The 24,904-nt window shown below is 36.3% G+C and overlaps 1 protein-coding gene across 1 annotated transcript in view; it reads left to right on the top strand.

The window, feature by feature from the left end:
* Positions 1-24,904, top strand: part of RIT2 (Ras like without CAAX 2) — a 157,133-nt gene that overhangs the window by 119,857 nt on the left and 12,372 nt on the right. Inside the window, exon 3 of the mRNA XM_082698241.1 lies at positions 9,246-9,319. Within this exon, the coding sequence (XP_082554367.1) occupies positions 9,246-9,319 (74 nt within the window). The remainder of the gene's footprint in view (positions 1-9,245; positions 9,320-24,904) is intronic.

Raw genomic sequence — 24,904 nt, forward strand, 5'->3', positions numbered from 1 at the left:
TTGAGAGACCAAGAGCATGAGTGAGGGGTGGGGGGTAGGTGGGGGATGGGCAGTGGGTAGGGAGAGGGAAAGGAGACTCCCTGCTGAGCAGAGAGCCGGAAGCCAGGCTCTATCTGACTCTGGGATCATGAACGTGTTTTATGTGCTTATTTATCATGTATATATCCTATTTTATGCAATGTCTCTTCATATCTTTTATTCTCTCTCTAAATAGATTGTTCTTGAGATTTGAGAGTTCTTTGTACCTGCTAAATAGTAGTCCTTCATCAGATGTTTGGTTTGCAAAGATTTTCTCCCATTCTAGTATTTTTTAAAAAATCTTAATAGGGTTTTTTATAGTGCAAAGCTGTCTTAAAATTTTTAAGTCCAATTTATAAACTTTTCCTTTTACAGAACTTTTATGTGAAGTCTAAAATTTTGCATAGTACTGGATCATGAAGACTTTTCCTAGGTTCTTCTAAAAGTTTGGTAGTTTTTTGTTGAGGCTTATCCATTTTTAGATTAATTGGTGTATAAAGTGTGCTACTTAGCTGGAGATTTGCTTGTTTTTGCCCATGGATATTTAATTTTTCCTACACCATTTGTTGAAAAGTCTCTTCCCTTCTCTAAATTGCTTTTGCACTTTTGTCAAAATGTAGTTACATTTTTGAGGGCTTATTTCTAAATTCTTTGTTCTATTTTATTGAGCTATGTGTCAATACTGTGTAGTCTTGATTACTATAGCTACATAGTAAGTTGTGAATTCAGGAAAACTGACTCCTGCTTCTTTTCAAAATATTTTAGCTTCTCTAGTTCCTTTTTCTTTTCATACAAGACTTAAAAATGGTGCCCATATCTACATACACATAAGTTTTTCAAGATTTTGATAGAAAATTGCGTTAAATTTTTACACAACTTGTGGAGAATCCACGTATTTACTTGTTGAGTCTTCTAAGCATGAAAATGGTATGCCTCTGTATTTAGATTGTCTAAATTTTCTTTCATCAGTGTTACATGGCTTTTAGCATATAAGGTCTGCACATGTTTTGTTCTATTTACAGCTAAGTAATTTGTCGAACAGTTCTAAATTGGTTCACTGTTAAATGGGTTATAGTCTAAATGTGTTCCATCTTTCTAGACTCTGCTTCATTTCTCTGGGCTTTCTTGTTTTGTCTGTACCCATTGGTGTTTCCAGACTTCCAGCTTTTTCAGGTTCAAGTCTGTGAGGCAAAAAGAAAACCCAGGGAACTCACCACTGGATTATTCCTTAGATCCTGAGGTTTTTAGCAGGCTGCCTTTTCCTCTTCAACTTTCAGAGTTGTCTTAAGCTTGTTCTAGAAAAAAATTTCATGATTTTATGTTGTATGTAGCAGGAAGCATAGGGAAAATTATATCTATTTCCCCTTCCCAGAAACCAGGGTCTTGGTATAAACCAAACCTCTGCCACCAGATATTCTCATATTGTATCTGTGGAAACCAAAAGTTCATGGAACCCTTCTGGAGGTATCCATCAATTGTGGCACTCCCACAGTTGTTCTAACCATAAAAACTAGTTATTTCCGTGAAGAGATAGTCTATATATAAATGCATTCTATTTTAAAGTCTGGGAGGCCACCATTACACAGATCGTGGCCTTAGGATCATGTAGCCATCCATCATGTTGATGGGAAATAGGGGCCAGAAAGGTAGAAATGAGATGTCATTTCCTGCTAAAGGAGCTGGGGAGAACAGAACATCTACTCTTTTCTTTCCCTCACTCCAAAAGGAGAAGTGAGATAGATACGAAGCACTTGAAATGCTCAATGTGGGTGTGGCTGAATCCCTTTACCTCTCATTTCTATTTAACAGAAGACAGCCAAAGAATCCGGTTTCCCATGAACCTCTCTTTCTGGCTAAAAGGAAAGATTTAGAAGGCTCTAACATTGAAAGGATGTGGACGTCCTGAAATATTTTCTGTAGATGACAGTTTTGGGAACAAACATGGATCTTGCTGCTGTCTCAGCAATCTCTTGCCGGGCCACAGGTCTATTCACTCAAGAGGACTATTACCTTTTTTCAAAGACTTCTCTGTTGGCTTATCCTTGCTATGAGAAGTTGTTGTTTGGAATGACCTCTCTCAGTAGTGGCCCTCTGCAGGTGCAAATCTCCAGGTATCCTCTGATTCCAAAGGAAATGCTCCAGCTTGCACCACCTCAAAAGGTCTGAGGTAGAAAATCTATATGAGGACCCTATAGAATGCATGTGGTTGTCTCCCTTGGAGTTAAACTCCCCAGAGCAGTGATATTGGACATTTCCCTGGGAGCAGCAGGAAAATGCTGATTGGTATGAACTACCCCACTAGAATCTGCTTCTATGTCTGTAGGAAAGATTTCAATTGCTGTGTAACTCCAGTATCCTCTCAGAGCCCTTATCCCTCACAGTTGTCCTTGGCTCAGTCCTTAATTTTATAGTATGAGAAAAAAAAAATCTAAATTCTGCCTTATAATTCCCATGAATTTCCAGGACTGAGTTTCTAATGACACCTCTATCTTCAGCTCTTATTGCCATGGTAGGAAAATGTGTTCTCATTCATTTTGAGGCCTTTCTGAAGCCAAACTCAGCCGGTTTACAGAACCTTTTTCAAATCCAGCAGGCATATACACCTTTAATAGTTTTCACTGGATGTTTACTTCCAAGAGGAGGTGTTGTGTTTTAGTTTATGCAATTCCCTGCCTGTCTTGGCTTCTTACCAGGTCTCCCCATTGCAAACCCTGTTTTCTATCTGCTTCTTTTGAAGACTGACCTTAGCTCAACTTCAGCTGGGTGTCTTCTGTCTTTCTAAATAAGCACATTTCAAACACTTCTGTTAACACTCATTACAGTGCAATTGCCTGTTTATGTATTCTCCCAAGATTTCAAACTGTATGGATAGAAATCAATTGTCTTTGTCAACATGGTAGATCCCGGGCCTATCAGCATGTGTAACACAGATTATGTACTTAAACACATATTGATACATTAGATATGTATCAATACTGATGCAGCCATGATTTCCCTTTCTGTTCAAGAGAGAGTTTGCAGTGTACTTTGTTCCAAGATATTTCTGCTTCATACACATATAAACAGCCAATTAGGATGATTTAAGAAATTCTTTGAGAAAGTTATAAATGATCTGAATCTGATCCTTTATATTATTGAAAGCATTGGGTTGATGATTAATATTTTAGAGATATAGACTACCTCAGAGTCACAGAAGCATATCTTTAGTGTGCCATTTAAATGTATTATAATACATTTAAAGTTTTCAAGTAAACCATAGTATCCTAAGATATTTTTTTAAAAAGTCCTCAGTGGGGAGAAACATTCCTGCATGGGTAAACACAAATGGCCGAAGTAGAAGTGGTTTAGCTTTAATATGATTTTATGGTTAACTTGAAGCAATATTTTTTTTAAAGTTATTACATAATATGCCTTGAGTTTGAATTATCCATCCTTCCTTCCTTCCTTCCACCATTTTATAGTCCACTTTAGTTGATCTTTCTAGTACTCCTATACAGTGACTAGCATGTTCTATTAACTCCATCTTACAAGTAAGATTAAGTGGTTGGCCACTTGTAACACCAACATTTAGTGATGGATGTGAAACTTTAATACAGGTCTTTGGTGGTTTCCTCCTATAACATTTTGGAGAAGGAAAGTGAAGAAGACCTAAAAGAAGCCACGATCTCAAACACCAGTGTTTTCAAACGAATTTTTTAAAGTAGCATTTTAAGGTGGCATTCTTAGAGATGCCTCTAAGAATCTAGCTCCATTTTGCTTTCCAGTGCAGACAACATAGCAGGCAGTTGCTACTATTTTTGCCCGATAAGGCTTTGTATACATTGGCCTCTTGCTTTGGAAGATAAATGAGCTCACTCCAGCGTTGCATCTATAGGCGGATGATTGAAATTCAGGGAGGTGTTTATATGTATTCAAAAGAGTATTTTTGACACTGCATTTCTACATGGGAGGTCTCAAAGGGAGTGGATGGATGGAAACAGGAGGGAAGATTGTTTATTGGAAGGAAATGAAAGGGATTAGTTTCTATGGAGGCCAGGGAGGTGACCTAGATTCACAACACTGGAATGTGTACTGTGATAGACACTTCTTAAAAGAGAGAAAGAAATCTTGATAGAAGGCCTGGCTTAATTTCCAGCCAATTCACATCAAGTCTCTTTGAAGGGGTTTTCTAATCCCAGGAGAAGCTTTTATTTGATATACGTTTCATGTGCTGGGTTTATCTAGGGCCCAAATAATCACAAAGAGCAGTTCTCCTCTGGATTACTCAGCATGCTCCTGGCCTCAGCAGGCTCCTTTTGGGGCCTTTGAGTTAAATAAACAAACATGAAATCTGAAAGACTCACATGTGATTCTCCGGTCATAGCGTCCTTTTCACAGTAACTATTCTTATTTTCCTATGAAATGGAAAAACAACCCCATGCATTAAAAAAACCACCAGATATCTCTTGTGTAAGAGGAAGATCAGTGAAAGTACAAAGAGCAGTGGAATGAAAAATAGATTGTGTGGTTGCGCGTATAGTGAACACTGTTACAGGATGGCTGGTAGTTGCTCACAGCAGATTGACTATCCTGCTAGTTAGACTTCTCACAATTTTATTTCTGGAGCATAGTCGCAAGAAATGAATTTGCTAGAAAGGGGTAGGCTGTATGCCCTATAAGTTGTTTTTCTTCTTCTTTTTTTTAAATCTTTTTTTAAATTCAAATTTTTTTCAGTTTTCCAAAATCCATTGTTTATGCACCACACCCAGTGCTCCATGCAATACATGCCCTCCATAATACCCACCACCAGGCTCACCCAACCTCCCATCCCCCTCCCCTCTAAAACCCTCAGGTTGTCTCTGAGTCCACAGTCTCTCATGGTTTGTCTCCCCCTCTGATTTCCTCCCACTCACTTTTCCTCTCCATCTCCCAATGTCTTCTGTGTTATTCCTTATGCTCCACAAGTTAAGTGAATTTGACTCTCTCTGCTTGACTTATTTCACTCAGCATAATCTCTTCCATTCCCATCCATGTTGATGCAAAAGTTGGGTATTCATCCTTTCTGATGGAGGCATAATACTCCATTGTATATATATATATGGACCATATCTTCTTTATCCATTCGTTTGTTGAAGGGCATCTTGGTTCTTACCACAGTTTGGTGACTGTGGCCATTGCTCCTATGAACACTGGGGTACAGATGGCCCTTCTTTTTACTGCATCTGTATCTTTGAGGTAAATACCCAGTAGTGCATTGCAGGGCCATAGGGTAGCTCTATTTTTAATTTCTTAGGGAATCTCCACACTGTTTTCCAAAGTGACTGCACGAACCTGCATTCCCACCAACAGTGTTAGAGGGTTCCCCTTTCTCTATATCCTCTCCAACACTTGTTGTTTACTGTCTTGTTAATTTTGGCCATTCTAACTGGTGTAAGGTGGTATCTCAATGTGGTTTTGATTTGAATCTCCCTGATGGCTAATGATGAGGAACATTTTTCATGTGTCTGTTAGCCATTTGTATGTCTTCTTTGGAGAAGTGTCTGTTCCTGTCTTCTTCATGCCCATTTTTTGGCATGATTATCTGTTTTGTGTGTGTTGAGTTTGAGGAGTTCTTTATAGATCTTGGATATCAACCCTTTGTCTGTAGTGTCATTTGCGAATATCTTCTCCCATTCCCTGGGTTGCCTCTTTGTTGACTGTTTTCTTTGCTGTACAGAAGCTCTTGATCTTGATGAAGTCCCAAAAGTTCATTTTCGCTTTTGTTTCCTTTGCCTTTGAAGACCTATCTTGAAAGAAGTTGTGGCCGATGTCGAAGAGATTACTGCCTATGATCTCCTCTAGGATTTTGATAGATTCCTGCCTCACATTGCAGTCTTTTATCCATTTTGAGTTTATCTTTGTGTATGGTGTAATAGAATGGCCAAGTTTCATTCTTCTACACATAGCTGTCCAATTTTCCCAGCATGATTTATTGAAGAGACTGTCTTTTTTCCACTGTATATTTTTTCCTGCTTTGTCAGAGATTATATGACCATAGAGTTGAGGGTTCTTCTTAACATATCACTGCATGTTTGTATGTCTTCCACTGTGATTGTTTAAGTTCTTGGGAGTAGAGACCATGATGACGTGTGTGTGTGTGTGTGTGTGTGTGTGTGTGTGTATGTGTCTATCTTCATATCTCTAGAAGTTAGTGAAAATCTAATTTAGGGGAGGTGATCAATACTGTGTATTTAAAAAGCACCTCCTTTGTTGACCATTGCTAGTTTGTAAACCAAAAGTTTCTGAAAATAACTCATTTGTGATTCACAATCAACAGTATGAATAAGTATTGAAATGGTGCCAAAATTCAACACTGTTCTAAATGCTTTTAGTAGTAGTTCAGTTTGCTCTTTACTTAAAATATAAATGGCAGATAAGAGAGAAGCTATAGCCAGATTCTAGGAGTTTGAATTTCAGGCTCGGTTTACGACTGGAAAAAAATGAGCAAAAACTTGGATATAATGAAATAAGACTCTCAGATCTCTCCCCAGAGCTTCAGACCAAGGTACTCACTATTTCCACTTCCATGATACAGACATGGCAAAGTCCTTTCTAAGCTGCATTTGTGGTGGTCCTCCTTTTTGCCCTCTCTGAGTAAACATCCTAGCTATCTGCCCACCTTCAAGTACCAGAAATTGGAGAGCTATTCTTGCATCATCCTCCTTCCTTGTACTCTGTATATTACTAAGTGCTACAGGTTCAACTTCCTAAATACATTGCAAATCTGTCAGCTCTTTTTCGACCCTAGTGCCATTGTTATAATATAGACCGCCATCTTTTCTCACCTCGATTACTGATATAAATGTAATCTTTCTAGCTTTCCATGTTAAAATCTATTCGCCACATTTCAGCCCACTGAGAATTCCAAAATGCATATCTGATAATGATGTTATGATAGAGTTCAAATTTCTTAAAAACAAAAACCATACGTACAGCATCATAGTCTATATACAAGGCACTGTGCTGGATATATTTCATGCATTGTCTTCTTAAATCCTCTGAAGACTACATAAGTTACATACAAATATTATCATAAGTTTCAAATGAGTAATATGCATTTTAGAGAGACCAAATGATTTTCTCTTCCTAAAATCAGACAGCTGGTATTGGTAGAGCCAGGATTTAACCCCAAGCAGTCTGGAGCGGGGGCGGGGGGGACTAAACCCAAAGCAAATAGAAGGAAGGAAATACTAAAGATTAGAAGAGAGGTAAATAGAGAATAGCAGGAAAAGAGAAAAATGATACTATGTTACTTCAAAAAGTTGAACAAAATTGACAAACCTTTAGTTAGACTGACTAAGAAAGAAATATCAAATAAGATATTGGGGGCATCAGTACCAACCTTACAAAAATGAAGGATAACAAGAGAATTATATGCAGAAGAATGAATTTATATCCTTACCAAACAACATATTAAAAAATATGCAACTGAGGCACTTGGGTGGCTCAGTTAGTTAAGCGTCTGCCTTCAGCTCAGGTCATAATCCCAGGGTCCTGGGATGGAGTCCCACATTGGTCTCCTTGCTCAGTGGGGAGCCCGTTTCTACCTTTGCCTGACACTCCCCCTGCTTGTGTTCCCTTGGTGTGCTTGCTCTCTATCTCTTTTTTCTCTGAAAAATAAATGAAATCTTTAAAATAAATAAATAAAATTGGGAGCCTGGGTGGCTCAGTGGGTTGAGCCGCTGCCTTCGGCTCAGGTCATGATCTCAGGGTCCTGGGATCGAGTCCCGCATTGGGCTCTCTGCTTGGCAGGGAGCCTGCTTCCCTCTCTCTCTGCCTGCCTCTCCGTCTACTTGTGATTTCTCTCTGTCAAATAAATAAATAAAATCTTAAAAATAAATAAATAAATAAATAAATAAATAAAATAAACAACAGATGACTCATTGAACACTACATCTGAAACTAATGATGGCTATGTTGGCTAATTTAACTTATATTAAAACAATTTTAAAAAGAGAAAGCTGCTAAATAAAATAAACTAAAAATGGATCAATGACTTAAAGGCAAAGGCTAAAATTATAAAACTCTTAAAAGAAAACAGAGCATTAAATATTCACGACCTTGAATTTAGAATACATCCTTAGGACACTAAAAACATGAACAACAAAAAACTATACTCCATAAAAATTAACTTTCATGCATCAAATGCCATCATTAAAGTTAAAAAGCCTACAGAATAGGAAAAAATATTTATAAATCCTACCTGGTAAATGTTTAGAATCCAGAATATATAAATTTGTACAGGTTAAGAAGTACAAAAACATATTAAAAATTTATAGTTTTTGGTATACAATTCTTTACCTTCTTGGTTAAGTTTATTCCTAAGTATTTGATTCCTTTTGATGTTCCTATAGGTGAAAACATTTTCTTTTATTTTAAATTGTTTATCATCGGGCTCCTGGGTGGCTCAGTGGGTTAAGCCTCTGCCTTCAGCTCGGGTCATGATCTCAGGATCCTGTATTCAAGCCCCACATCAGGCTCTCTGTTCAGAGGGGAGCCTGCTTCCTTCTCTCTCTCTGCCTGCCTCTCTGCCTACTTGTGATCTCTCTCTCTGTTAAATAAAATCTTAAAAAAAATAAATTGTTTATCGTCAGTGTATGGAAAGACTCCTGACTTCAGTGTGTTTGATTTTTGTATCCTGTAACTGCTGAATATTTTAGAAGTTCTAACAGCACCCCCACTGCACTCCCACCCCATGCAATCATTAGAGCTTTCTATTTATAAGATCCTGTTAGTTATCTCTTCTCTTCCAATTTGGATGATTTTTATTTATTTTTCTTGCCTTGTTGTTCTGGATAGGGCTTTAGTACTGCGTTAAATAAAAGTTAAAGCAGGCCTACTTGTCCCTGATCTTAGAGTAAAAGCTTTCAGTCTTTCATTGACTATGATGTTGAAATGCAAATTTGAAGTGCAAGATGAAAAAAAGAACTGATGAATTTGTTGCAAGGTTTGTTCTGTAGGGAATATGACCACTGTACCTCAAATCACAATATTCTCCTGATGAAGGAGAAATAAACCTGACTTGACGTTAAGCAGAAACACTCTCCGTTCTTTCCCTGGGTGATAACCTTCTTGCTTGGTGTACTCGACTAGAATATCTCGTTCTCTTACTTAACCTATTTAGAAATTCTTGGTTATGAAATCTAAAAATGAATTATGCCTCTTCAGTTGAATATATCTGAATGTAAACTCTGTCTTGTGTTTTTCAGAAGATGCTTATAAGACCCAGGTTAGGATTGATGATGAGCCAGCTTATTTGGACATTTTGGACACTGCTGGTCAGGTAGGTAATTTTCTTAGATCTCTCCAGATTCTGAGGCCAATTTAGGCTTTAATCTCAAATACATTAACCACAAAAAGAGTTTAACAATTCAAACAGGACAAGAGGAAATTTGCAATAGTGATGAGAAATTAAATAAGAAAAAAATTGGCAGGAAAATGTAACTTATTGCCAACTAGAATATTTTAACATTCCTTTAATTATTTTAAATATAAAAACTTAAGTGTAGATATAATATTGTCATCTAAGATTATAAAATTAACAGAATAGTTTATTCTTCCTCAGATGTGTGCAAAACTTGTCTTGAACCCTAATCTGGTGATAGCTTTTATTTAAAAACTTTAGCGACATAAAAAAGGAAGGTCTACTTAACATATATATTCATGGAACCAAGGGTAGAGATAGTTAGGTGAAATGGGTGACATAACCAAGATGTGGTGTTATCTAGTACATTAACTTACAAATGTGTAGATAAGAACAAGGAGGAGGAAAGCATTGTTGGTGTATATAAAAATATAGGACTAAAATACTATGTGGCATTTATAAGTAAAATGGACAAAAGGAGTCAGAGTAAAAACCTTTACAAGCCTTGGTATATTTGGGAAGAGGATGGGGATTTTATTTCATATCATACTTTAAATATCATAATATTGAAATATAAACATATTAAAGTGCCAGGCATAAAACTCCTCTTTATTGTAAACCTAAAACTGTTCTTAAAAAAAAAAAAAATTCTTAGAAATATAACTTAAAAACTAGCAGAGGGGAAAGGGGAAATATAAAAATAATAATTTTGAAGTTGAAAAGAAAAAAGAAATCAGAAACATAATAAATATAAGCCTATCAGGAATCAAAATAAATGGAAATGGATATGGTATTTTTCCCAAAATAGTCACATAAATCGTTGGCATTATATTGAATAGAAGAACAAAACTAACCTATACTTCTTTGGTTTAGAAGAGACCTAAAAGTACAGAAAGTTGACAAATCAGAGAATGATTAGGAAAAAAAATTGTAAAAAGATAACCAAACGTAAAGTGGCTATATCTGTATTAAAATCAGGAAAAGTAAATTTTATTGCAAAAAGCATTATTAAGGTGTAAAAATGTCAGTTTGCAATAGAAAAAAAATCAAAGATAAATATTGGTCTATAAAATTCAAGAAAAATATATAAATCTAAAGAGCATAAATCCAAAAGCTGTATAATGGGAAACTCTAATGCACCTTTGTCAGGTTTGAGAACACATTTAACTTAAACAGAATGCTGCAGTCAGAATGTGAGCTGGCGTTCTTTTCACATAGGTTCTTATCCTTTTTATTGATTTTTTTTTATCTAATCACAAAAAAATGTGGTCTATAGGAGATTGATTATTTGCTATATATAATTTTACTTTGTGGCTTGGGATGTAAAAATTTTTTTTTTAGAAAATGTTTAAGCTAGAAATACAAAGTCAACTTCAACTACATACATGATGATTCATGTTTCATAAAGTTCTGATTCAATAAAGGGGAATGTTAACAGTCGAAAACCTAGGTCATAGATGCACAGATCTTCATTATATTGTTTTCCATTTGTACTTAAAAAATGTATATATTGAAATGTTCATGATGTCATCTATTTGATGTACCTATTTTTTTAAAAAACTGCATTAACTGACATATATATAAGCCACTGGAAATACATGGTTTCTTTCTATATTTATGAAATATTAAGGTTATTTGAAACCCATCTATTGATAAATTCATTTGTTTCAAGGAACATTTGGATAATGGGCTTATGGTGGTGGAGGAGGGCTGAAGCCACTGGGGCTATTTAGAATGGAAAAATTATTTCATTTACTTGAAAGAGCTGTTATCCAAGGGAAAATATACTTCTTTTCAGGGGAATTTTTAAACCTAATTGGAAGAAGTTTGAGTAGTTAAATTTCACTCAATATAAGAAGATACTTGCAACAACTGAAATACTAAAACCAAAAAGTCATCTAGAATTATGCTTTGGTAGAAAGTGAAATCCTTTGTATTTCTATCATGACGTCTACAAGTATGTATGAGCACTTATGTGGTCACACTGGGTTTTAATGTAATCATGGATAGCTGGATGTTTCTCCTTCCCGTTGGTATAGGCTTGGCCATGTCACTGCTCAGGTCAATAAAATGTAGGCAGATGATTCAGTCTGCTAGTTCTGAGTCAAAGTTTTTTAAGAGGCACTGCTATGCACAAAGATGAGGCAGGTAACCTTTGGTCCCAAAAGGAGGGATACACATGCAACAGACCTAAACCCAAATCAAAGACTAGAACAAAGTCCTGCGAACTCCTTGCCTGAAGTACATCTGCGCTAACTACTTTACAGACTGGTGAAGTAGAAAAACCATGAATACTAGTAGCTTCAGGCTCCTAAATTTGAGTAGCTTTGTCATGCAGCATTATCATGACAATAGCTGGCCAATGCAGTGTATTAAAGGAGCATTCATTAGTTCAGTGTGCCTAAAGATGGACAATATTACCTATTTTTAGATAAAGTGGTAAGTGATGAGAAAGGAACCCACATAAACTGAAGTGCTTTCTAACTCTGAGATCCTGTGCTCTGGAAACAATGAAAAACTTGTAAATAAACAATTTGAAAAACTCTTGCATGTGTATACCCTTATTTTTCTGAGCTAGCTTCAGTTGCAGCCAAACATAGTCAGGAATGCATCAGGCTCAAAAGTTGGTGACTTGTTGGTTTCCAAACAATCTGTCACATGCAAGAGATAATCTATATAGTTGAGTTATTAAGACTTATGTCACAGTAGGGGACAGTAGAGAACACCACTGAAACACATTGAATAATACCATTTTGTTTTCTTCTGTAACTATTCCTGTTCAACATTTTTTGAAACTTATTATCCTTACAACTAATCCAGGAAGTAGAGAAGATATTTTTGCCACCTAAAATTTGAATAAAATGGAATGCAAAGAAATTACCTCTTGGAGGCAATACTGGAAGTAGGGCCAATTACTGAAGTATTTGTGCTATGCACAAAACCTTGCAGTGCTACAATAATCCCATGGAAGAATTGTTGGCTATCACCAACTGCCATGTTGGAAAAGACTTTTACCTTAACCATTCTTCCAGTGTTGAAATTTTCTTTTCAATGATCAGTGTTCCTGCCAAATGCTCATTAAGACTGTGTTTGACCACTACAATTGATTAGGTACTCTGCTTCTAGAAATGGACAAATAGAGCTTTTAGGGAGTTTAAATTATTTTTAAGGATGTTCTTACAATGAGATTAAATTTTCCTCTTTATAGTTTCTAACTATTGGTCGCAGATTCCTTGAAAATAACTCTATTACTCATTTCATAAATAGAAAATTTAAGTTTTATAGAGGTTAAATGATTGAACTAAAACAACAGCAAGCTATTGAGCCAGCTATTACCACAGTCTATCTATACTCTTATTCAAGCTCTTTCTTACTTTGTTTCTAATCCCTTAGTATATATGAAATACTATCCTACATAAAGAAAATGCAGTTAGTTGAGTGTCTAACTCAATTTCAGCGCAGGGGGCAGTCTACTTGAGAGTCTCACTTTCCCTCTGCTCCTCCCCAACTTGTGTGCTCTTTCTCCCCCACCCCCTTCAAAGAAGTAAATCTTTAAAAGCAGAATGGAATAAAATTTGGCCTCTGTTCTTAAAATTCTTGAGATTTGGGGCAGTAGGAGAATACTAAATGTGCAGCAAATTGTGATAAGCAGTATAGCAGAGATACAGAAACTTTGGTAATGGGTGATGTCAGATGCCTGAATTATTTTTTGTTCTGACCTAAATACAAAAAAAGTCAGTCAAAAACAGAAGAAGAGCTTAAAAATATTTTTACATGGATTTAAGTGAAACAAAATAAGTTCAGGTTTAATTATAAATGTATTGAATCATCCTTATTATAAATAATAAAACTAATCGTCCTCCAAACACTTCAAACTTTATTTTTTTGGTGTGCTAATATATCCAGTCACTGTAACTTCCTAGACCTATGCATTCCCCCAATACCAGGCTACCTCCTATATTAATATATTCTGAAGCAATAAGGAATGTCATTATAACCTTGTATTTGGTTTAGCCCCTAACCAACTCTGTAGTCAGCCAACCTGGCATTAAGGAAGTCTAGAGACTTCTGCTGTCCTTCTAATATCCGCTCTTGTGTCCTCCTCCTCACTGCTGCTGACTCATAGGCAAGCCTAATAAACAAATGTTATTTTATAGAGAAGGAGGAAGTTGGGAGGGGGTGTTTTGAATGAAAGTCCTTTGTTAAAAGCCAACAGTTCAGGGTGATGATAGTTTCTCATTGGCTGAGTTGCAAGGGTAGTCCATTTCTTATAGATTCAATGTATATATTTTCTTGTTGAGGTCTTTGTTATTTCTGTCCTGCTGATACTCAGTTCTTCCTATAACTGATCCTGAGTGGAATGGGCCACCCTCTAGCCTCCTAACTCTACTTAAGTGAGGTTTCTCTGATAATTTTCCATCCTCCCCCAGCCCTGCCACTTTTGATCAAGATCTTTCTCTGGAATCATCACTGATCAAAATGCAGGTTTTCTACCACATTAGTGGTATTATCCCTCAGTGCCAGAAAGGACCTTTTTGGTTGTCATGTTCTACATAAGAAGGAAATGCAAAAGCAGTTGGAAACCACTTATGACCATGTATAGATGACAAGGGAGGAGAAGAGGGAAAACGTTCAGGTACTTCCCATCCATAGTCCATATTTATTAAGATCATAAACATTGAAGATCACCTTATTTGGTACATCATTTTTACAAAAGTTTGACAGGTATCAAAGTAGAAAACTTAAAGTAATTATACAGAACAGAAGTAATAAAACAATCCCAAATTGTCTGAAGGTTCTAACCTGGAATCCTAGATCAGAAAGTAACCAGCTGAAAATATTTATTGGCGTTTATTCCAATTTAGGGGAGAAAGGTTCTTATGGAGGAAAGCCTAGAGTCACATTTGCCTCCTGGAAGTCCCAGATTAAAGCAGGCACTGAAAGCAAAATAGTAAATACTGCAAGAGTTCACTGAAAGAATTAACCAAGTGCATTTGGAAAGACAGAGTACAGGTACAAACATGAAACAATACCTGATGAACTAATTTGAAAAATAGCAAACATTCAAGGATATATCAAATTAGTATCTCAAAAAATGTTGGAAACAAATGTTAACCAATAATACAGCTTATACATTTGCAAATTTGGATAACGATCCAGTCAGATAATAGTTCAGATGAAAGACTGTGAATTCTGGCCCTTCTAACCCTTCTAACCCTTCAGAAAAAGCAAGTGGAAAATTGTCACAGGGTCATGATGTGGATTCTGAAAGGTTACAATTGGGAGGAGGGGGGAGAAGATTCCCCCTTTCTCAAGGATTTGGGAAATGTGAAGAAGAGCAGTTTCTTTCCACAAAAAAGATAGAAGCAAACAGTAAGGAAAAAGCAGACAGACCTGGTTTGGACATGTTGGGGAAGCTTTCTCATCAGATGCTGTCTGCTGCTTCAATTCTGGGAAATTTTTACTTTGACCAGATGGTATATAGGTCTGGTCAGAGTTTGGTACTTTCTTTAGATGGGTCACAAGAATCCAAGAATCTATTCCAAACTCTATACCAAGAGTTTGGTAGCACAAGGATCAGTTAGCAATACATGATAAGGACCCTTCTTGTGAGGTTCGAAAGAATCTTTCATGGAGGTGTCTTTTCAATAGACAAGATCTCCAAGTTGCAAGGTGTGATGTTTAAAGTGTTAAAGTCTACACTGAGTAAAGATTTCTTAGGTAAAGGGTGGTGGGTTATTCCTCACAGAAGCAATTAGACCTTTACAATGTTTAAGTATATTTGTATTAACTGTGTGTCAAAAGAATTGGGGGTCAAGTCCTTTGGACATCTTGGGATTATCTCAAAGGGTGAGAGTGAGTTTCAGAGTGAATCTGAGATTTAGAAAGATCAATGACAATGCTTTTGGCCAGGGTATTTAGGGAGGTCTATAGATTTTACAAGTTGAGTCTTGGTAGTGCATTTGACTCTGAAGATTGAGGACAATATGTACAATGAAAGTGTTGTCATATCAGCCAAACAACACAGCATTGTCAAGGCACATGTCCAGTAAAATGGGTTCCCTGATCACTGTAGAGTTTAAGAGGGATTCCCCAGGTAGGGTTCATCTTTTCTAATAAAAGAATTTTAGCCACCGAAGAAGCAGTGGCCTGCCTACAAGGGAAAATTACAGTCCAGTTGGAGAGGGGAAAACACAAGTCATTACTAAAGCATATTTGTAACAATGAGATAGGGGAAACTGTATGAAACCCATTTGTGTGAACAGGACTGCTTTGATTGTAATCTAAACAGATGGGACAAGTGAGGTAGGAATTTTTTGTTTCCTTATTAATATTTTCCCACCAATATTGGTTTAAGAATGTTATTGTCAGTAAGCTAATGGTTTAATGCCAAAGGTGTAGTGGTAAATAGTGAGAATTTTAGAATTTCTCATAGGGCCAAATTGTTAGATTCAAACCAGAGTTGTCTTTTTATTGAATGAACAATTACTAGATTGCCGATACTGTTAGTCCTTCTCTGGGGCCAATTGTTGGGTATCTCTTGTCAGTTTTTCCAAGTTATCCATTTGGGAGAACATCCTTTTGAACCGCAACAGAGGTTTGGCTCTTAGTTTCCTGGAGTGCGTGCTTTGGGTGGAAATAACAGTGCGATGGTTTCTTTTGGTCTCTCTCTAGAGAGTTGAGTCTGGAATGCCCAGAACACTTAATAGCCAGAGCAGCCAGCAAAAGTACGACACCTAGCAAATTTTGGATAAAGCAGCTATCTTTAATCTTATCCCCCCTCTAGATAAGAAAATGCTCATGTTTCCTAGCATTCTAAAGTCATGAACTATCCCAAAGGCATAGTGATGATAAGTATAAATGTTTACAGTTTTACCCTTGATGAAAATACAAGAGTGGTTAAAGGGCATAGCCATGATTATTTCTTCAGTGAACGTAACTAAAAAGATAGTGTCAGGAATGGCTCTCAAGTGAGGGGAATAGCCCTGTGTGACAATATTCTGTGGGTTAATGATGGTCTGAATGTTTTTGGTTGAGTACTCCAAAATATTCCTTTTCTTCACATACAAAGAGAAAAGGGGACAGTTGATAATTAAGATGTCTGAGGGAGCTTTATTAGGCTTTTCTTTGAAGTCCCAAAAGCTGTCTTCCTGATCTTTCCATATCCTAGAATCAGGTACGTCATTTCTTTCCATACAGCAGGCAGAGGTTGAGCCATAAGAGAGAAGCCTGCAATCCAATTTTGACAGCTAGCCCCTCAAGAAAACCTCATTAACTTGCACTTAGTTTTAGGTTTGGGGAAGTTCAGGATGCAATGAAGTCAGTCTGGGTCCAAATGTAGTCCTTGCTCTGAGTCAGGCAGCTTAAGCATTGAACATGAGTTTGAGCAAACTAATTTTTTTCAGGAACTTGTGTCTCTTTAAAGCCAAAAGTTTTAATACATAGATGCTGCCTTTCTTTGAAGAGGTTTCAGAAGGACAGTAGAGAGAATCAAATTATCTATTTACTATAACAAAATAGGGCCTGCAGAAAACTCAATATCCTCCAAATCTGCTTTTAGGGTTTGTGAAAAAGAGACTGTGAACCCCTGGGACATTACTGTCCAGGTGTATTTCCATTCCTCCCAAGTGAAAGTAAAAAGATACCAGTTATCTTTATCAACTAGAATACTAAAATGCATTGCATAAATCAGTTATGTGAAAATTTTACTTTCAGTTCAAATGGATTCTGATAGCAAATGGGCATTAGGAACAACAGGGTATCAAGGGATACCAAGGTCATTTGTTTCTCAGAGGTCCTGGGCAAACCTCCATCCTTGGCTGCTGGGTGTTCTCACAAGTAAGAGTGATATTGTAGCACTAGTGTAGGACATAATGAAGTCCTGAGCCTTGCAATTTTATATCATGGGGTTGATGCCTTGAAGGGTTTCTTTATTTATAGGTTATTAATTCTGGGAAGAGGTTTTGAGGTGTCTATTTGAATCTTGATGGAAGGCACAGTATGGATTCTGTCAATGCCAGTTAAAAATCTTGCCCATATCAAGGATGGTAGCTAATCCAATAAGGACAAATGATCAGTATCCCCAGACTCCACTACAAAGCTGTCAGACTAAGCAAGTAAAAGATGTTGAAATTTCATTTAATTCACCCAGTTGGCTATTTTGATTACTATTGTCAAATTGTAGAATTATTTTTCCTTTTGAGAGAGAAGAATTCTGGCATATTTTTCTAAGAAATCTTTACCCCCTAAATGAGTAGGGGCAGAGGAACTAAGGGCGAAGAGATTAAAAAAAAAAATCCCCCAAATGGTCATTGATGTTCTACTTTGGTTGGGTTGTTTCATTTAGTTGAAAATGCCTATCAGGGGCCACCTGGGTGGCTCAGTCAGTTAAGCATCTGACTCTTGCTTTAGGCTCAGGACATGATCTCAGGTCATGGTTGTGGGATCAAGCCCCACATCAGGCTCCATGCTTAGTGGAGAGTCTGCCTGAGATTCTCTCTCCCTCTGCCCTTCCCCGTATTCTCTCTTGTGTGCATGCTCTCTCCCTCTCTAGTAAATAAATCTTCTAAAAAGTGCAAATCAGGAGGAAATTATAATATTTAAACAACAATCTTGCTAGGGTCCAGTATGGAGGTGGGTTTTTCTCTAGAGGGGAAAAAAAAAAATCCTAAACATCATAGTTTCAACAGGAATAGCCCACTTCCAAAGGAATTGAACCAAAGGCCAACACAGTTCCAACAGGAATAGTCCAGTCCCAAATAGGAGTCAGACCAAAGGTATAAGGAGCATTCTCAGAAAGGGTAAAGCCTTGAAACAGATGCTGAGGAAAGCCTGGAGAGTTCAAAATGCACAGAGCTGAGCTCAAAGAAAGCAGTGAGCTCAATAGGCTCTGTGGGTACCAAAACCTGTTCGCTAACTATCTTTAGTTATTGGGGGTCATCTCTGGATCCTACTTCTGATCATTAAATAATGTTAGTCTTCAAAATAAAAAATAAATAAATAAAATTAAAACAAAAACAAAGACGTATTTTACCACTGGAAATTAGTTTACTCAGGAATAGCAGAGAATTGCAAGTCAGAATATGCAATTATGGCAAAACCATTGACAAGTCCAACAAAGGAGAGGAATGTTACTTTTTATGGAGAAGGATGAAGCTGAGAGGGGTTGTTTTGAATGCAAGTTTACTGGTGAAAAGCAAGAGTTTAGGGTGATGATGGTTTGTCATTGGCCAAGGTGCAGAGGTAGTTGATTTCTTATAGAAGATTCAGTGTACATCTTCCCCTGTTACAGCCTATAATGGATGATTCTTTCCTGTTGATTCTTCTGTTGGGGTCTAGAATAGACCATTCCTGTAACTGACATTGGTGATATGGCTCCTCTTTCTAGCTTCCTGACTGCACTTTAGTGGGGTTTCTCTTTATTACTTTTTAAATAAACTATCATAACTCTAGAAATAAGGCTCTTTCTTAAGGGGTTACCATAGTAGTCAGAAATACATGAAGAAAAAGCAAAATAAATATTTTAAAATACACAAAAACATAGAGATTAAAGTAAAAACTGATATTATCAGCAACAGCATTAAGAGAATGCGCAAAGGTCAACCCAGTTTTAAATATAAATGAGTGGGGACGCCTGGGTGACTCAGTTGGTTAAGCAGCTGCCTTCGGCTCAGGTCATGATCCCAGCGTCCTGGGATCGAGTCCCACATCGGGCTCCTTGCTCTGCAGGGAGCCTGCTTCTCCCTCTGACTCTGCCTTCCACTCTGTCTGCCTATGCTCACTCTCGCTTGTTCTCTCTCTGACAAATAAATAAATAAAATCTTTAAAAAAAAAAAAAAAACTTAATGTTTAAATATAAATGAGTGTATGCTCACAACCAGACTTATGTCCTGAATTAATACAGCTTGATCATAGATTTTGGTTTTGGGAAAACAGGCCCAAGTCATGGTGATTGACTGTGTTGGGTCTGAGACACTTGAAAACAATTCTATACTAGTATTATTACAAATGGAAGAGCCATGAACCCTAATTTTCCAAGGACCTTCCTATTGTTAGCTGGTATAGATGAATTGGTTGCTTGTTAATTGTTTTTTAGCATTGTCTTTTCCTCAAAAATGCTGTTTGGATGATAATTTATATATTCATCCAAACTATAAACCATTAGCTTCCTTTTCCAATGAAATAGCTCTAAAAGGTGATGACAAAACCACTTGTTGGAGAGGTAGGTGGAGGGATGGGGGAAATTGGGGACAGAGAATTAAAGAGTGTACTTACCATGGTGGGAAAAAAAAAGAAACAAAACAAAAACCTACTTGTGATGTCAATAGGCAAGCCAGGAAAGCAAACCCATAGGCAAATAAGAACATAAACCAGAAACAAAACATGACTTGTAATAGCCAAACCAAATGTTAAAACATAAAACAAAGAAAAACAAAACAAAAACAGAAACATGGAATAAATTTCCTATATTCTTTAAGATCTTTCTCATCATGAGAGAGATTCTCAGTCTCCATCTCTTTGTTGTTGGAGGCAGATACAATACAAGCTGGTTGCTTTTTTCCTCTAATACTTTTAGCAATAAAATTTTAGAAGTGTGTTTCTGGAAGTAAATATTTTTATAGTTGAAAAAGGAAAACTGACAATCTATATCATTTAGAAGCAAAAGAAAATTATTTTAAAATACAAGATGAAATGTAATATTTTAGAAACATGTAAATCTGGGATCATTGGATGTAAAGACAAGCATTTCTATAGCTAGGTACAATGGTATTAAATAACATAATAACATAAATAACAAACTATCAAAAATTACCAATAATTTGGATTTATGCTAAAGAAAATATGATCTAAAAAGCTTCTACAAGATGACCATTTTTTAAAGTCCTAAATATAAATTTCTGTTAACATGGGAGAATAGCTAGACCATGAATTGTATAAAAATCTATAAAAGATACAGAGCCACAACGAACTCCTTAGTAATTCAATGAAATGAAATGGCGAGACAGTCTGTATATATCTATTTACATATCTCATTTTTAACATGATTAAAATTGGGCATCAATTGGATCAATAATCCAACACTGGATTTTATAAAGACAAAGGAAACAATATCACTATAGTTCCTGATCTTGAAGAGCTTGCCCTTTTATTTTTTACATATTTAAAAAAGAATCTGGACTCAGAACTGAGGAAAGACATGTTAAGTTTCATTGCTGTGTCTTTAATCACATCACCTCTTTAGCTTTCTCTTATAAATAGTGAGTGTTCCTTATTAAACCATGTTGTAAGCATCTAATTACTCACCAATGTGATATGTGGAACATTAAGATTTATATTTATCATTTATATTTTTAGCTGAAACTTGGCAATTTCAAATCCAAACCTGCCAAATTAAAAAAAAAAAAAAAGATACATACTTAGCCTAAATGTACTAAGTAAAATGAGTACCAAGATTCTCTAAAGTGTACTTTTGATAAAAATAGCTGAAAAGCAGGCTGTCATTCAGTGACCTCATCATTCAAAGAATTTCCTTTAGTATTCCACTTTTGTCATAGACAATGTGGAGCTCTGCATCCTATAATTACTGCTGGGGACTGTGCAAATGGAACTTGCAGGAAGAATAGTCCTTAGTAGAATCTTGTCAGTCCCTAATTATTTATTCCCAATCCCTATGTAATGACTATAATTGTGAACATTTAAAATTAGAAGGGGTTTTAGAGGTCACATGTCTTAGTGTTCAGAAAAGGTAATTGGCTTATCTAAGGTCATGTGGCTTTCAAATGCCACCATTAGAGTGAAACTTGTGCTGTGCCTGCGAGTCATTTGGAAGTCCAGCAGTGATGTGGTTACACTGCTGCCTCTTAAAGCCATTTCTGTGGACACTATTAAACTGTTCATGACTGGTAATGCTCGCTATGAGCATTTTATCACTTTTTTGACAGTACTAATTATATTTTGATTAAAAGAATCTTGGTTGAAAATTACCAGTATGGGAAACTGACAAGAACAATGAATCAAAAAGTCAACATAGTAAAACCAAGGAAAAATCTAAGAAAAAAGAATGACATGGTATAGGAGTTTGTTTGCCCTTTATATATTTTATAACATTTTGCAAAGGAGTTTATTTTCCCTAATTCTAAATGTCAAGGATATTTGTTTGCAGTTTTTTTCCTTGAGTTACATTCAGTATATTAGTCCATTAGGAAAAGATTTAGATATAAATTAAAACCAATATTGCATCCCACTGACATCTCTATGAATGATCAAATCAGCAGGAATGATAGGATCAGACCATACCACTTGCTATAACTCCTGTACATCTATATCTTGAAGGAGAGACCCAGTTTAACAATAAGTGTTGAAAAAGTGAATGAAACACTTGGGCATATGACCTGTATATTTCCCGTTTCCAGCATAAGTGGGATATGTAGAATTAGACAAATATTGTCACTGAATCACTCTCTTCACATTCTTAAAACAACTTAGATTAGGTTTTTTTTTTTTTTAATATTTGTGCTCTATCATTCTGTTCTCAAAACTGTTTCATGCATTCAACAGTAAATTACTATGTACGGAACACTGCTCATGCTCTCAACAGTGCTAGTAGCTATGACAGATTGGAGCAAGTTTCAGAAATGTTTCTTGCTTTTAAGAAACTTGCAATTTAGCAGTAGAAGCAAGAGATACCTGATTTGTTAGGAGAAAATCACTAATGTGTCATTAAAGTAATTCTCAATTAAGTTTAAGAATGAAAAGTAACTGTTTTTCTCAGGCAAAAGGATAAGCAGAGAAAGAACACAGGAGGGCTTCTCCCAATAAGTTGTTAATTTCATGAGCGATGTATTTATACACATAACTTCTAACAACGGAATTTGTTAAAAACAAGTGGATGATAATGCCTAACAACATAAACCTTCTAGGAGTAGATAATTTTGATAAATGATGATAAAACCAAAGGTATTAGAAAAACTTCCTTTGATTTGATTTTTTTTTTTTTAAGGAATATAACAAGATTATACTAAACTTTTTTTCTATGTTCTTGCAAAATCAAGAAAACTGCAAGGGACGGGAATCAGAGGAAAATTATCAAAAATCAACCTCTGTGCTTGGGAGACAAAATACAACAGGGGAAGACAGAGTTCAGGATAAAGAGGAACAATAGCTTTATTGCTTTGCCCGGCAAAGGAGGCAGGGCAAAGAGGCTGCAGCAGGCTGTGAGGCCTCCAGGAGAAAGGGGCAGGGGAGCTTTATAGGAAAATACAAGACCTAGCCAGTTGGGACAGGAATGGCGTGTGCTGCCAGCCTGGTTAGTCCTCTTCACGTTCCTGAAACAAAAGGCTGAGGAGAGGAGGTTTGCAGAAGAGAAGAGAATAGTGTCAATGTATGTTATGCTAATGTCATTTTCATGTTCATAAAAGTAACTTTGCTATAGAAAAACAAGTTACTTTATAATCGAGCTTCACTGAAGCATTGATGCAGCCATTTTGATTTTTGTTCAGCTGCTTTTAAGCGGTTTCCAAAGGAAATAGAAAACTGGGTTTTTGAAACTAAATCAAGGCTTTTAAAGGAATAAGCTTGGTGTTTCCATGTAGGTCATATTTCTATTCTCGAAGGCCCAGGTTGGCACATTGGGAACATATAATAAGGGGAAGAAAACTTATCCAGAAATAAGGACATAAATTTGGCCGGTGTGACTATGGCTCTTCAGTATGGTAAACAGAATCCTGTAGAAAATCCCTTGGGAAATGCCAGTAGCCCTTATATACTTCATAGTTATTATATCAAAATTAGGGTAGTTCCTCTGTAAGATTAAACAATCTTTCAGTGAAGGACCATGTCTTATGTCACTGTCTAGTGTCTCATGAGTTTTGTTTTTAATCAAGTAGGGAAGAAAAGGATCAATCCAGCTTTTTGTTGTCATTGTTGTTGTTTTTGTTTTTTGGTTTTTTTTTTTTTTTTTTTTTTTTTGGTTCAAGACTCCCAGTGAACTTATTTTCTGTTGAACCTGTTCTCATGCCTTAGAATCCTTAAAAGTTCTGGAAAAATAAGTGTGTTGCATTTCATTTGAAATTCAGAAACAGATGGAGTTTGGGGAACCAAACTTCTCTATTAGAAATCAATTCTGCAATTAGACAGCAGAGCTGCTGTCATTCAAGGAACTTGGGTTATTCTTAGGACCAACTACTGGTAAATAGCCTGCTGATTTTGGCTTCCATAAGCAACTGGAGACAAACTGTGACCAAAAGAATTAGAAAATACATTGCCTCAGAGCTGTTAAGTGTCTTCAAAGTAAGAAACTTCTAATCAATGGAATTTGATGAGGATCCACTTAATAGAATTATCCTCAAGACTCTTTATCTGTATTCCAAACGTCTTCTAAATTCTGAATTCTTTTTAATACAAATTAAAATGATAATGAACACCTCATTTAGCAATTACTGAAAGTTATAGGGGGTCTCTTAGACTGGTAGTTTGAAACTAAATGATGAGTTCACCCACTACAGTATCTTTAGTATCACTAAGAAATCAAAAGATGTGTTTTTCCTGCCAGGATCCTAAACCAAAAATTTGGCACCCTGCTTTCATCTTTGAAGCAAAGCTTTCAACTCCCAAAGGCTCTTCAGATAAATACACTTTCATACCTAAACATAATACTTCTGTGAGTTGCTCTGACAGTTCTCTGGGTTCTTGCAGCTTATTATCCAAAAGTGCTGTTCTCTCATCCTGAATCAATTCAAGTTTCAAATGAAAGCTAAAATACCTAATGGAAATTCAAAATGCGTTTTATCAGTAATATTTTTAATGGCTCATAAGCTGAGTTCCTCAAAGGATGGAAATAGTTTTAAAACCATTTAAATGGATTCCCCTTTCCACTTTTTTCTTTTCCAACCATAATACAGGAAAGCCCCCATTACGATAAAATGCTATTACATTTCTTTGCAGATGTTCAACTTTGATTTCAAAACCAAGTTGCTGTTCTGGGAAAACCAAAATGCTTCTTTGTAGAATAACTATATTATTTGGGGCAGATTTCATGTATAAATGTGGTATAGGTCTGCCTTTATAACTACTAATGCTTACTCCTAAACGTTTCTCTACTTCAGTCTTTTACCTAAAGAGAGAGAGAAAATGCTGTTACAGAGCCATGAAAAATAGACATGACATAAGTGAAAGTCATTTTTATCTAAACAACTATAATGAGCTAAATTCAGTTGAGCATCTTTTCACTATACTATAGAAAGTCAATGGAACCAATACATTTATAGGAAGTCTGGTGCCAGTGCTGTGTGAAATGACTGTCATCTCTCCCCTCTGAGAGAATATATTAGTTAGGGTTTTCCAGAGAAACAGAACCAATAAAAATATCAATATTGATATGGGTAAGGGGAAATTTATTACAGTAATTGGCTCACACAGTTATGGAGGCCAAGAAATCCCACAATATGCTGTCTGCAAGCTGGAGAATCAGGGAAGTCTATGGTGTAAATTCAAACCCAAAAGTCT

Source organism: Mustela nivalis (genome assembly GCF_964662115.1).
Source record: "Mustela nivalis genome assembly, chromosome: 14".
Taxonomy (NCBI): Eukaryota; Metazoa; Chordata; class Mammalia; order Carnivora; family Mustelidae; genus Mustela; species Mustela nivalis.